The sequence below is a fragment of the Perognathus longimembris genome, chromosome 4 (assembly GCF_023159225.1).
Source record: "Perognathus longimembris pacificus isolate PPM17 chromosome 4, ASM2315922v1, whole genome shotgun sequence".
NCBI lineage: Eukaryota > Metazoa > Chordata > Mammalia > Rodentia > Heteromyidae > Perognathus > Perognathus longimembris.
This window is the reverse complement of record NC_063164.1, coordinates 46940062-46954359: the sequence shown is the minus strand read 5'-3', so window position 1 is coordinate 46954359 and position 14298 is coordinate 46940062. Positions and strand designations below refer to the sequence as shown.

The 14298-nt window shown below is 39.6% G+C and overlaps 1 protein-coding gene across 1 annotated transcript in view; it reads right to left on the bottom strand.

Moving 5' to 3' along the window:
* Pde11a (phosphodiesterase 11A) overlaps nt 1–14298 on the bottom strand; it is a 337140-nt gene that overhangs the window by 108214 nt on the left and 214628 nt on the right. The window contains exon 10 of the mRNA XM_048344223.1: nt 7937–7987. Within this exon, the coding sequence (XP_048200180.1) occupies nt 7937–7987 (51 nt within the window). The remainder of the gene's footprint in view (nt 1–7936; nt 7988–14298) is intronic.

Below are 14298 nucleotides of genomic sequence, written 5' to 3'. Positions count from 1 at the left end.
ACTTCTCTTACACAAAGAAAACAAATCCGTTTATTTTCATATAGATTAGGTTGCACAGGGAAACCAGGAAATGAACAACCAAGAACATTTATTAAAGCAAGGGGTTTTAAGCAAGAGAAAGGAAGAGCTAATACAAAAATGTTCAGACATTCGTATTGTCATAGGTTTCCACTTCAAAATGTATGCCTCCTGCCTTAAAAATGACTGATAGTTTAATGAATCTGTTCACAAGGTATGAGTTTCTTCAGCATTAAACTACAAAGCATGACTGGAGGGGATACAAGTGTTATAAAAATGAATAAGCCAAGGATTCTCTCCAAAATGTGCTTCTAGTACAACCATTTGATTGGACAGAGGCAATGAATGCTTGTAAGGCAAGAAAAGAAGCAGTAAGTATGAGGAAAGGAAGGCCAAGGAAAGCCATTTTGCCTGAAGGACAGCTAGAAAAACTCCAGGGAGAGAGGAATATTGAGGTCAATCCAATGGATTGTTAGGCCCCTAAATGTTCAGAAACGGGAAGGAGGCAAGGATAAGAAAGAACAGAAATAAGAAACATTTACTACAACCAATGAAGGACATTGGTGAGACCACAGGAAACAGGCTGGAAAAGTGAGCTAGAGTTTAGAGTACTCTTAATGTCAAATAAGAGGATTGAAACAGACAGAATCAAGGGGGGTATGAGGGACAAGGTAACAAACAGTACAAGAAATGTATCCAATGCCTAATGTATGAAACTGTAACCTCTCTGTACATCAGTTTGATAATAAAAATTTGGGGAAAAAAAGAATCTCATAGAGGATGCTAAGCTTCATGAGTAGCACCTGGCACCTACAGAACATGACCATATATCTGGCAGCAGGGTTCAGGGTGCCTTGGGGGGAGGAGGTTTCTGTGGATGCTGAATGATTGATCAGTGAGGGGAAGTCAGCCACAGTGAGTGCTAAGCTAAGCTGTCCCTGGAGGGAGTGAAGTAAGTTCAGTCATTTTCTGGCTCCACATATATCCTTTCAGAAGGCTTGAAATAGAGGGGAACTAGGAAGAAGGTAGTGATGCAGTGTCAGATGGCCTTGCGTTTTGGAATGTTTTGATGCTTTTGGCCACTCCAATTCCCTTCACAGGTCAGAGGTCAGGGCTCTTAGTGGGCTACACAGGAAAGGAAAACCACAAACCAAACTGAATTGCCCTTTATTTTACAGCCTTGGGTCCTGACTGCTCAGGCCTCTGAGTTTGACCTGCAAGGAGTGAGGTGAATTCAGCCCTGATAAGCAGGGGGCAGAAGAAGGTGTGAGAAAGCCTTCAGAGTCCATTCTTCTTCCCAGTTTCCAGTGACCTTCTGGAGACATTGTTGCTGCTTTGTTTTCAAAGGGAAAGAAGTGACAAATAGTGGCTGTGTGAGTTGATCTGAGGTGAGGTCAGGGTCATCACAGGATGTATTTGGGTCAGGCAGGTCCTTGAAGGGCCCTCAATCCACAGCCTGCTGAGCTCAGCAAGAGGGAAGGCCAGGCTGGCCTTACAGACCCAGTCTCCACAAACCACTCCCTCCCCAGCAATTTCAATACTCAGGAGTGACAAAGTACCACCATTCTTTTTCTGATGTGGCATTTGATTAAGACACAATTCATAAAGATCACTGAGTGCTTTAGTCCAGGCGTGCCACATATTTATGGACAAGGCCCCAGCCGTGCTGGCTATTGGCGTGGGAGCAGAAGATGCCCTTTAAAGGCACTGTACTGAGCTGGCTGCTCCCTCCACAGTCAATTTCCCTCTGGCAGTACCATAACTCTACCTGATGGAGAAAACAAGACAAAAACACAAACAAAAAACACCCAAAACTCAGACATTAAGCTAAACACAAACGCCATTTAAAGTCAAAACAACCCCCTAAATTAAAGATATAGGGATGAAGAAGGAGTCAGAAGAGGTGAGCTATCAGGTGATACTCAAATTCCCCTGTGATATTCTTATTTAAATCCCTTGGAAATAATTGAAGTGAACTGGAAAGCTGTGCTGAGCTTTCTCAAAGCAGCATTTCTGAAAGAGAGAACTAAGAAGTAACTATAGAGAAAGAAGCCACATTGTGGGATGCTTTCTGGCATTGAAGTCCTCACCTATCCCAGCCCATGGAAGAGCCTCTGAAGGAGCAGCTGTCCTAGGGGCATGGAGCTGGAGGTGCTTCTACCCTACAAGGTGGCAACATGAGCTATCCTGTCTCTGTCATCTGGCAACCTTCCAGGAGTGCCGCTCTTCTTCATTCCTGCTTCACTTTGTTCTGGGTAGAGGACCTGATGTGACTTGCTCTCTGCAGAATGTATTTTTTATAAGAGTGTATGGCAGGGTGGGGGGGCCCTTCCACACTTAGGAAATGGTGGCCATGGCAGTGGGCAGTGGCTGCTGTGTGTGGAGCCTCTGTGCCAAATAGGGACAGGACACTCTCTGGAGGGTCACTTACTAAAAGGCATCTCCAGCCACGGGCAGCCTCATGCATGGAATAGCCATCCCTCCTGCCTGTTACCCCAGGATCTTGTGAGGGCACAGGACAGTTGCAAGCCCTTTGAGACTATTTCATGAATCAAAGTGCTTCTCCAATTTGAATAAAAAGCCTTGAAAAATCACATCTGTGGTTTAGTCTGCAAAGGAGACTGTATGATCCTGTTTGGGCTGTGGCCATTCTTAGCATAGAAATGCCACAGGGAGGGTTTCTGTTCTTGGTACTTTCTTTTACTTACATTACCAAGATATTAATTCGTGGGCTGAGGCATTAGCATTGAAAACTTGCAAGAAGTAGTCCAAATCCAAACCGCCAATTTAAGTTACTGGCATTTAATTACTGAGAACGTTACAGTGACGTAAATGAGTTTCTCTCCGGCTGCAGCTGTAACACATGCAGTTCTGAATTGGAGGAAGGAGTGATTGAATTGGCAATATAACATGAGGACATCCACCAGTTGGTTTTAATTGGTAAATTGGCAGAGTATAGAAATAACCATTTGGTCTGTCCATAGCACTGGAAACCAAGGCAAGTACATAAAAATCACAGGAGCATATAATTGGTGTACTAAACTCATTTTCTTATGTTATCACAGCTGGCATCTCCAGGTTATTAAAAGCCTTTAAACAGCCATCTCCAAAGAGATCTAATTGTCAATATGGTCTTTATACATTAATCTGGTTAGCACAGAGCTGAATAGATATAAACAGGCACTAAAATCTACACAAATTTTCTATATACAACTTTCTTATTTCAAGTTCATGAAAGACCAGTAAATCTTAATGAGGACACACACCATTTTGTGTATTCTGGTTTCCTCATTAGATGCATAAGGCAACCAACCCATAAAGGATAATTTATTAACATTACAAATTGAATCAGACTTTTAAAGATAGTTCATTAGTTGCAGGAGTCTCTGTGATCTTTGTGTCTATTTCCTGAGATATAAATGACATATCAGGATCAGGAAAATTAAGTCTAGGTTCTGACAAAGGCGGAACTGTGGTTGGAAAATCTTGAGATACTTGTAGCAATGTTTTCAACTCTAATCACATGTAATCTATCCACTACCTAATATCCCTCAATGATATTTTTGCCAATGGGAGAAATAAAGTTATTCAAACAAAGCAAAGAGAAAACAAATCTACCCTGTCATTATACAACAGGGAAAGAAACCCTAGAAAATGAAGACATATGAGAAAAAAAGACCAGATATAAGGAAGGATAGGTCGCATCAGTCCAGCAGCAATATGATTAGTTGAAATTTACTACATCTTATTTACAATGTAACTCATATACAATCTGTCTTCCTTTAGTCACACCATCCATGAGTACAAGTGAAGGGAAATTAAGAGAAATTAATGCTGCACGTCACAATCTCTGACATTAGAGGCTCTCCATTTCTCCTTCTTTCTGGGAGTCTACCTAATCTGTCCTGACAATGTGACCATTCATTCAACCTGCACCGGTCTGATCATTCTCTGCTGATCATACTGAATGGAAGGGGCTCTGACTCCAATCTCTAATGATATCCCTGCCACTGAGGTGCTGCCTTCTGGTCTGTGCTGCTGATAGTCTAAGGGCTGAGTTTTGGTGCGGGGGCATGGATGTAATGTTGCTTGAACCACAGTTAAGTCTTTTATGTTCACTCATATTCTTAGCTAAGAACATGAATCCAAAGGCAGCTGAGATAAGGCATAGATATATCTTATGCTGAACTTGGAGTCATCTAAACAGTGAGGCTTATGTGATTTTCACCTTCATTAGGAAGAATTCTTTCTCTTTTTTTATTACAGGAGTTTGAACTCAGGGCTTCATATTTGCTAGGGAGGCACTCCACCACCTGAGTCATGCTCCCAGCCCAGGAAGAATTTTTGATATAGAGGGATCTTGGTTTCTTAGGTGAACAATAATATCTCTTCCTGAGCTCTCATCTATTCCTGCACCCCAGGTTTGGTGCAGTCAGGCCTTCTGCTGAGGTTTGTCCTATGTTTGTGTGTCTTTGACAGCAACATTTCTCTTAGCACCAGATGTTGGAATCCTTTCTTCTTGAATACTGTACTGGGCCCAGTAGGGTACAACCCATCACACTGGGGTTCAACTGTCTCTTAATGCATGAAATCTCATGGGTAACTCTGACTCCAGATTTCAAATAACCACACCTTTTTCCTTTTTCAACTATCCCTATTTTGAAAGGCATCACAAGAAGCAAGGTTAAAATATATCCAAATATAAACATGCTTATCTATCAATATTGACCAAAACAAAGACTTTCTTTCCTGAGATTCTGTTAGCTACATACAGTGTTAGAAAAATGTCACTGTGTTATATTCCAGCCTGGAATTTCTGGAAACACGTTTTCACTCTCAATATGCAAGATTATTTTAAGCCTCCTACATTTTAATGTTATTGCTGCTGTTACAATAGACACCACCTACCAATTACTGGAATGTTTTATTTACTTTATATATCAAGAAAAAAACCATTTGGTTAAAATTATCAACTATATCTCAATTACTTTGTAATAAGATATTAGCTAATATCTGTTGAGAAAATCTAGAGGAACTCAGTTGTTAATAATCTTGGTAATTTTAAGATGAAATAACCCTATGTTCTCAAATTTAAATACTTCATATTTCCAGCATGTTTGTGAGCCAAGAATAGAAAAGTATGGCAAAGTCTAGACAATGGGTTTTTCCTAGTTCTAAGCAAAGAATTAAGCCTGAATGTAGGTCAATAACCTTTAGAAAGTAGACAGCTATGGATTTTTGGCTTGCTATTGCTCAGGGCAGGTCCCATTAAATCACTCTTTCAGTCACATTTAGCTCATTGTGAGCTTTTCTATGTTTCTACCTGTCTATCAAACTCCTCTCTTAGCAATGATGGTAAATACAAAATACGTAACAGAACATTTTAATCAGAAATTAAAGATCAGGACGTTTAATCAGAAATTAGAGATTTCCATAAGTAAGATTTTTAGGTAACTCAACATTTTTTATGTTTTTTTTTTTACTTTAAAAATTCTTGTAAGCTGATATATAAAAACATAACACTTATCCATACTTACAGCAATACCATGTGATGATTCATGATGCATGTCTACTAAACTTTATGAGGTAAAACAAAAAATTAGCCAGGCACCAATGGCTCATGCTTATAATACTAGCTCTCAGGAGGCTGAAATCTGAGAATCATGGATCAAAACTATTCTAGGCAGGAAAGTCCATGAGACTCTTATCTCCAACTAACTACCCCAAATTCCAGAGGTGGAAGGTGGAGTTGTGACTCAAGTGGTAGAGCACTAGCTTTGAGCAAAAAAGATCAATAACAGTGCCTGAGCTCAAGCCCTAGGACATACTCTTTCTCTTTCCTCTCTCTCTCTCTCTCTCTCTCTCTCTCTCTCTCTCTCTCTCTCACACACACACACACACACATGCATTAAATATTTTTGATGGTTTAAATATACTGAAATTTTTATAAGGCATATAGGATAGTTAAATATTAACATGACTTTACCCGTCTTTTAATGAATAATTGGTTTTAGTTCTAGAATAGTGATGTTCTTTGATTACATAGCCATTCATCCACTCATTCATCTGTTTAGCTATTATTGTTACCATGTTCCAAGAAACTTACAAAACAGTAGAATAGAACAGTGAGTAATGCATAGAAAGTCCTGCTGTAAAGGAGATCACCTATCAGGCAGTATATGCTGAAGATGCCAATACCAAGTTCTTAGATTTCTCACCTTCTAGAGCCCTAGGCTAAACAATCCTCAACTCCTTATAAATTACTTAGGTTTGTGTACTTTGTTCCAATAAGAGAAGATAATATGCAGGATGTTGGGTTTTGTACAAATGGGTCTGGATGCTGTGGTTTTGATTGCTTTGTCTCCCTTGTCAGCTATTATCTCTGCCTAGTTCCATATTTCCTTTTGATCTGAGGTGTCATTGTTGGTCTCTTTCCTACATATTTGCCTAATAATAAACCAAACTTCTAGATAGGGACCAAGCATCTCACAGCAAGCTTGCTGTCACTTACACTCTACTTGCAATGATGTTTAAGGTCTTTGCTCCATTTTATTGTTCATGGGACTCAGTTCTAATAATCGGATCCTATTATTAGGCCCAAAGGTTTCTGTGCCATTTTTTCCCCCTCAGAGGGTGAATGTATCTATCTACAAATGAGAAGAGTAGCCAGCATAAAGTTTAGCTTTATGGTTGTTGATTAGAGATGGAGTCCCATAGGCTTTTCTGCCTAGGCTGGATTTGAACTGTGATCCTCTAGATCTCAACTTCCTTAGTAGCTAGGAATATAGGTGTGAACCAATGGCATCAGGCTCACCAAACCTTTTAAAAGGGAGGAAAATATTGTCTTAGCTCCATATGTTTTAATCATTTCTAAAACTGCCTGCAAATTCTGGACTGTGTTTAAAGGAAGAGGGGTAACTAAGATAAAAAGGAATATCCAAGACTCATTCATAGACTCATCAAATATTGGAGGGTTGCCCTGAGCAGTAGTGGAGCATGATGGTTAGGTGCTCCTGTTCTGGAGCCAGATTAGAGTATCTGTTACAGTCATTTGACGTTGGCCTGGCTAACTCAGCACTCCATACCTCAGTTTTTTAACCTAAAAAATAATATGTGTAGCACTTCACAGGATTATGAGGATGAAATGAATGAATTCAGGTATAATGCTTGCATTGTGCTTGGCACACATAAACAGTATGCATCTAGTAAATGTTATTATCTCTATTTCTTCACATACTTTTATACATGGTAACACACTAAAATTTTAAGTGAACAGAAAGTTAATAGCAAAATCACATCAAAATCAGGAGTCCTAGGGCTGGAAGTATGGCTCAAGTGGTAGGTCCCTGAGTTCAAACTTCAGCAACTACAAAAACTAACAAAAATCCTAGAGATTTTGACTCTCACCACATTACACAGATTATTCTGCTTATTTAACAAATAGGAGGAGATTCAGAATAAGTTAAATAATTATGAAGGAACTACTCAATTATTTGTTGATTTCCTCTTTCCTTTCTAAAATGCAAATATATGGATATCTGCTTAGCTCTGTTCCCTTAATCCCTGCAGCAGGAGTAGTGCTTTCTTTTGTTTGTTTTTGTCAGTCATGTGGCTTGAACTCTAGGCCTGAGAGCTGTCCCTGAGCTCTTCAGCTCAAGGCTAATGCTCTACCACTTGAGCCACAGTGCCACTTCCAGTTTTCTGGTGGTTAATTGGAGATAAGAGTCTCACAGACTTTCCTGCCTGGGCTGGCTCAGAACTGCAATCCTCAGATCTTAATCTCCTAAGAGCTAGGATTACAGGTGAGAGCCACCAGTGCCCAGCCAGGATTAGTTCTATAGAGACAAAGGACAAAGGATTCGGATACCAGATGAGGTTAAATTTTATAAAATAGTATAATCACCCTTTTTTTCCTTACCTTGAACTTGTCAACTTCTGCTTTTGAACATGTGGCGTGGTATGATAGCACCTAATTCAAAAGGGAAGAAAGAAGAACTTCAATAATTAAAAACAGAACAGCATTTTCTAAAATTCTTTTGTCTTAAAGAACAAACAAACAACTTTGCTCCTGCGATTGTTTCGACATAACAGTAGATTTTAATGTGTGGCAAAAGATTTTCATGAATCATGTGTGACACAGATCAAAAGCAGGTGAACCTGTCACCATGTCATGTGGGCTGGAAATCACCATATCATATATAACTCAGATACAGAGATCTAAATGGAGGGCCAGTCACAGGCTCCGTAAGCTTGGGGTGGTCAGATGACACTGCTCTGCTCAGTGAAATGTTAGTAGAAGCATTCTTTTCCTTTCTTTTCTTCCCTGTATTCTATCTTTAAAATCTGTTGTCTATGAGTTAACAGCCATATGTCAATGTCAGCTTGTTATGGACAGGTGGACAGGAATGGAAATAGAAAGGAGGTTGATAAAAGTGGAGCTGCAGCTCAAATGGTAGAGCACCTTGAGTGAAAAAGCCAAGTGACAGTGTCCAGGCCCTGAGTTCAAGCCCCAAGACAAGCTTATGCGCGTGTGTGCACATGCATGTGCGTGCACACACACATACACAAGACTGCCTTAGGCTGCCCTGTTCGTGCTGCTGCTTCCTTTTTTTAATGAAACAAACACTCATGTGCTCGCACCAGTATTGGTATGTTATAAGGCAGTCATGTAGAATATACATATTATATAGTTAATAAATATAATGGGTGTGTTTCTTAATCTACATAAATTACAAATAAATGTGAGAAATGTTGAGTCTTTCTGTATCTACCAAGTTCAGAGGATTAATTTGGCTCTGAAAAGTAACTCAGGATTTCTCAATCCAATCAATCATAGGACTCCATTGTGTGTGTGTATGTGTGTCCTGGGGCTTGAACTCAGGGCCTGGGTGCTGTCCCGAGCTTTTACCTGAAGGCTAGTGCTGTACTACTTGAGCCATAGCTCCACTTCTGTTCTTTTTTGGGTGATTAATTGAAGAGTCTTATGGACTCTCCTCCCCAAGCTGACTTCAAACTGTGATCCTCAGATCTCAGTCTCCTGAGTAGGTAGGATTTCAGGTGGGAGCCAGCTGCACCCAGCAGGACTTCATTTTAAGTGATAAAGAAACATAGTAACATGCCAACCTTGTAACCTAGTAACCAAGAACTGTGGTGGTGTGCACCTATGTAGATGGGCACACTCAACAATGGGCAGCAGTGGAGGCAGTGTCCACAGTGGTTAGAATCCTGCCTTTTCAGCAGCATTGCCAGGGTGCATTAATTCCCAACATTGTGAGTTAAGGCAATTTCTTTGGGTCTCTTGTAAAATGGCATAATAGTGCTACAAAAGGATCATTCTCTTCTTAAATCATTAATGTGGGTCATTTGTGTTGGTTTTTTGAGACAGGGTCTTATTACATAGCCTAGGTAGGCCTCAACCTTGTGATCCTCTGTCTCAGCCTCTCAAGTGCTGGAATTACAGAACTGCATCACCACACCTGGCTATCAGCAATCTATTCTTCAAGATTAGAAGTTCCACCTGAAAATATTAATGAGGGTTATTTTCCTTTGCTTCTAATTGGAAGTACTACAAGGCATTGTAAAATGTATAACAATTTTTTAAAAACAGTAACATTTATATATACATGTATATATACACATATATACATATATGTATTTATGTATGTACATATATATATATATAACTTAAGAATTATATTAGATTTTAAGTTGCTCTGAATGCCACTTTTTAAAGTCTCCTGGAATTGAATATCTTCTTTCTTATTATAAATTCTTTTCTCACTACTTATTTTTCTATGGTTGTTTTTCAATTCCCTTCTGCCTTTGTAAAAAACTCACAAAGGTGTATTTATTAGAGATCAATACATTCCATGAGGTTTGCTTATTAACAACCAAGTGCCCTTCTGCCAGGAAAATGTTAACCATAGCAAAAGTCTGCGGAGTAGATTTGTATTTGAGTTCTTAAGAAGATTAAATGCAGGGCTGGGGATATAGTCTAGTGGCAAGAGTGCTTGCCTCATATACATGAAGCCCTAGGCTCAATTCCCCAGCACCACGTATGCAGAAAATGGCTAGAAGTGGCACTGTGGCTCAAGTGGTAGAGTGCTAACCTTGAGCAAAAAGAAGCCAGGGACAGTGCTCAGACCTTGAGTCCAAGCCCCTAGACTGGCAAAAAAAAGAAGATTAAATGCAATAACACATGTTAAATCAATATAAAACTATCAAATGACATTTATTATATTATATTATTTAAAATGCTACCCTATATATTTGTATCATATTTTCTTCATTAATTGCAATTAATGCTATTTTAAATACAAAATAAGTAAATAGATGTTGTTTTAATTAAATTTTGTTATAAGTGGTATTTTTAAGAGTTTCTTAGTGTTTACAAGTGTGAAATGTTGCAGATTCCATATTTAACGTATTTATTTGCCCTAAAAATTACAGCACAAAAAGGTGCAGTTGAAAATCTCATCCACCAGATGGTGCTTAGCTAGGCTTATAGCATTTAAAGCTTGCTACTCTCCATTCCTTTAAGTCAACTTGTCCCACTCTTTTATTATTCACAAAGTTACTAATTTTACTTAATTGAAACTATTTGGGTCATCAAAGCAAACAATTATTACAGATTACTTCTTCTGCTCACATAAGATAAGTTCTGTTTGGTTCACTTGTTACTGAGGCATAGGTATGCTCTGTGTATTTTGGATTTAAATGCTCTGTCAAATACATAAACATAAACATTAATTCCCAGTCTGTGATATATCTACAAGATTCTTTTTTTCTTTTCTTTTTTAATTTTGTTTTTGAGAGTAAGTCTCTAAATTGCCCAATCTCCCCTCAAACACTTAGGCGCAAACAATCTCAGTCTTGTGAGTAGCTGGGATTACATTTATGTGCCTTTTAATGAACAAAACGTTTACATTCTAATTTTGTGAGTATGTTGATTTATTTCATGGTTATTGTTTTATGTGTCATTTTAGAGAACATTTCGCCTACCTTGCACATTTCTTATAGTATGCATTTTGAGATACATCTTAGCTTGTCTTTTATAATTATATCTATAATACACATGAAATTAAATTTATGCATCATACAAGATTAGATTAAGATAAAAAACATTCTTCAATTACTTTCCCTTTTCTTAAATCTCCCATATTTTCTCTATCTAATTTGACAAAGGTAGTTAGAAGGAAGCTTTCGTTTTGAACACTTTTGTTATGAGAGTTCCTGTGTCCTTTGATATGACTCAGAGCCAGTAAGAAGAGTGGAGGAGAGGTTTGGCTAAAACAAAAAAAAATTTCAGCTATCTCCTCCTAAAAGCATGCAAATTCTTTTTTTGTCTAGCGGATCATGGGGCTTGAACTCGGCCTGGGCGCTCTGAGCTCTTCAGGTCAAAGCTAGTGCTCTACCAGTTGAGCCACAGAGCCACTTAGGTTTACTCAGGTTTTTTTGTTGTTGTTGTTTTGCCAGTCTTGGAGCTTGGACTCAGGGCCTGAGCACTGTCCCTGGCTTCTTTATGCTCACACCACTTCCAGGTTTTTTTCTGTTTATGTGGTGCTGAGGAATCAAACACAGGGCTTTGTGCATGCTAGGCAACCACTCTACTGCTAAGCCACATTCCCAGTCCCACTTATGGTTTTGTGAGTGTGTTTTTTTGGTTTTTTGTTTGTTTGTTTGTTTGTTTGTTTTTTGCCAGTCCTGGGCCTTGGACTCAGGGCTTGAGCACTATCTCCTTTTTGCTCAAGGCTAGCACTCTGCCACTTGAGCCACAGAGCCACTTCTGGCCATTTTCTATATATGTGGTTCTGGGGAATTGAACCCAGGGCTTCATGTATATGAGGCAAGCACTCTTGCCACTAGGCTATATTCCCAGCCACCTGAGTGGTTTTTTGGAAATAAGAGTCTCACGGACTTTTCTGCCCAAGCTGCTTTTGAACTGCAATCCTCAGATCTCAGCCTTCTGAGTAGTTAGGATTACAGGTGTGAGCCACTGGTGCCCAGCTAAAGGAGCAAATTGTTTAAGACAAATTAGCTTTGAGTCTTGCTAAGGAACATTCCAGTTTTTCCTACACAAGCAGTTCCTCCTTTTTGGTTGTATAGGATTCCCTGAGCTGCATTCGGGAAGACGGAGAGACTTCATTGCTCCAGTTGACAATCTGTTTTTGCTTTACATGGGGTGCAGCAATGAGGACCTCACCACATCTGTATCCTTCACATATCACATAGCCTCACACAACTCTGCCAACATATAAAGGTACAACAGTGGTCATGCTTAGCTCAGCTTCGTGTTGAAAAGGCTGTGGTCGAATGTGATCACCTCACTATTTTAACAAGCATCTTCAGATGCTGCTGAGGTCCACAAAGGCCTGGAGTCACCCACCATGTCTGGTTCACTCTTCCTCTTTTCATCAGTTTTGATTCGGCCATCACCATTTCCCTGAGACAGCTTGAATTGAAGCAGAAGGTTTTTGCTGCCAGCCACACATACACATCCTCAGGGTCCTTCTGCAGGAGTTTTGAAGCTGGAGTATTATTCCTTTTTTTTTTTTCTTTTTTGAAAAGTCTTCTCTCTGGGCCTTCATGACACTGTACTATTTTGGTTTTCATCCTACCTTTCCTCCACACTCCACTCCTGCTTTCTTTGCCAGTTCTGCCTTCACTCCAAATGTGAACCACTCCAGACTCCCTTTTGCCAGGCTGGGTCTCTCCTCCAAAGATGTCACATCCTGTCATCATAGCTTTCTATACCCTTAGTGTGTTGACAGCTTCCAAATTCAGTTCTAACCTTTTGAATTCCCACTTAGTGGATTCTTTAGCAGCTCAAAGCCATCATATATGTTGATTTTCCCACATGTGGTAGACAGAATAATGCTCTCCCAGCCCACCTCATAAGATCTTCATGCTCAATATGTTTCATCTCAAAATCTGAAAATATGTGATGTTAGATAATAAAAGAAGAATGAAGGCTGTAGATGAAATTAACTTTGCTCGTGAACACATTTTAGTATGGCAAGATTGGTATTCTATATTCTACAGGCTTTTAGTCTACAAAGGTTGTGATGATTGTTAAGGCAGCAACAGGAAAGCTAGTTTGCTTTTTGTTAGTTTACACGCAAACATTGTCTTCCTTGGTTATCATCAGTTACATACATGACATTTCATCCAATCCATTGTTTAAAACAGAAATCAAAATTTTCTCTTTTCCTCTTTATATCACACCAAAATCCATAAAAACTAATGTCATTTCCACTCCTATATTTTTACTCTTTCCTCTCCATTGACACTACTTTGTCTCTGTCTGCCATCATTGCCTCAAGTGGGCTCCTACAGTAATTCCTCCATTTATTCCCGGGATCTCCTCCATCTTTGAGGAAATTAGAGCCACAATGATCTTAATCTGATCATATCAAACCTCCCCCCCCCACCTCGCTGAAAAACATTTTTTTTTTGTCTGTCATGGGGCTTGAACTTAGGGCCTGGGCACTGTCCCTTAAATTTTTCACTGAAGGATAGCACTCTATCACTTGAGACACATCTCTACTTCTGGCTTTTTTTTTTTTTCTGCTTAATTGGAGAGAAGAGTCTGGTTGGACTTCCTTTTTGGACTGGCCTCAAAATGAGATCCTAACATCTCCCAAGTAGTTAGTATTACAGGTGTGAGCCACCAGCACCTGGCTCGTGTTTTATTTTTCTGATATAGCATTATGTTCTCAGTTTACCTTGTAACTACCTTGCTCTTCACTGGGTGTGCAACTGCAGCTTGGTTACAGGACTTAGGTTGGCCAGGCCCAATCCAAATCCTAGACAGGATCTGGCTATTGGCCACTTCCCAAAGTACATTTAGTGTCTCCCATTCTCTCTTCTCCCTATTTCAGTCCTATTCACCTCCTTTTGAATCTTACTATAAACCAAGCACTTTGCTGTATCAGAGCCTCTTCTGACCTCATTGTCTGCTTGGCATGCCCTTCTGAAGTTAGGATGACTGTCCCAAATCTTCAGTGAGGTCTTATCCAGCCATCTTGAGGAACTTTTTTCCTGCCATGTTCTGTTGAGTTGACAGTCTATTTCCTTCACTTCACTTCTTACAACTGCAGATGTTTATCTGCTTGATCCTGGCCTGCCTTGTCCACTAGACTGTGAGGCTCACTGTCATGGTTTGGAACTGAAATGTCTCCCAAATCTCATGTATAGCAGACTGTGGTCTCAGCTGATGGCACTACTAGGAAATGGTGCAAATGAGGCTTGTAAGTTAGTCAGGGCAAGAGCATGCCTCTG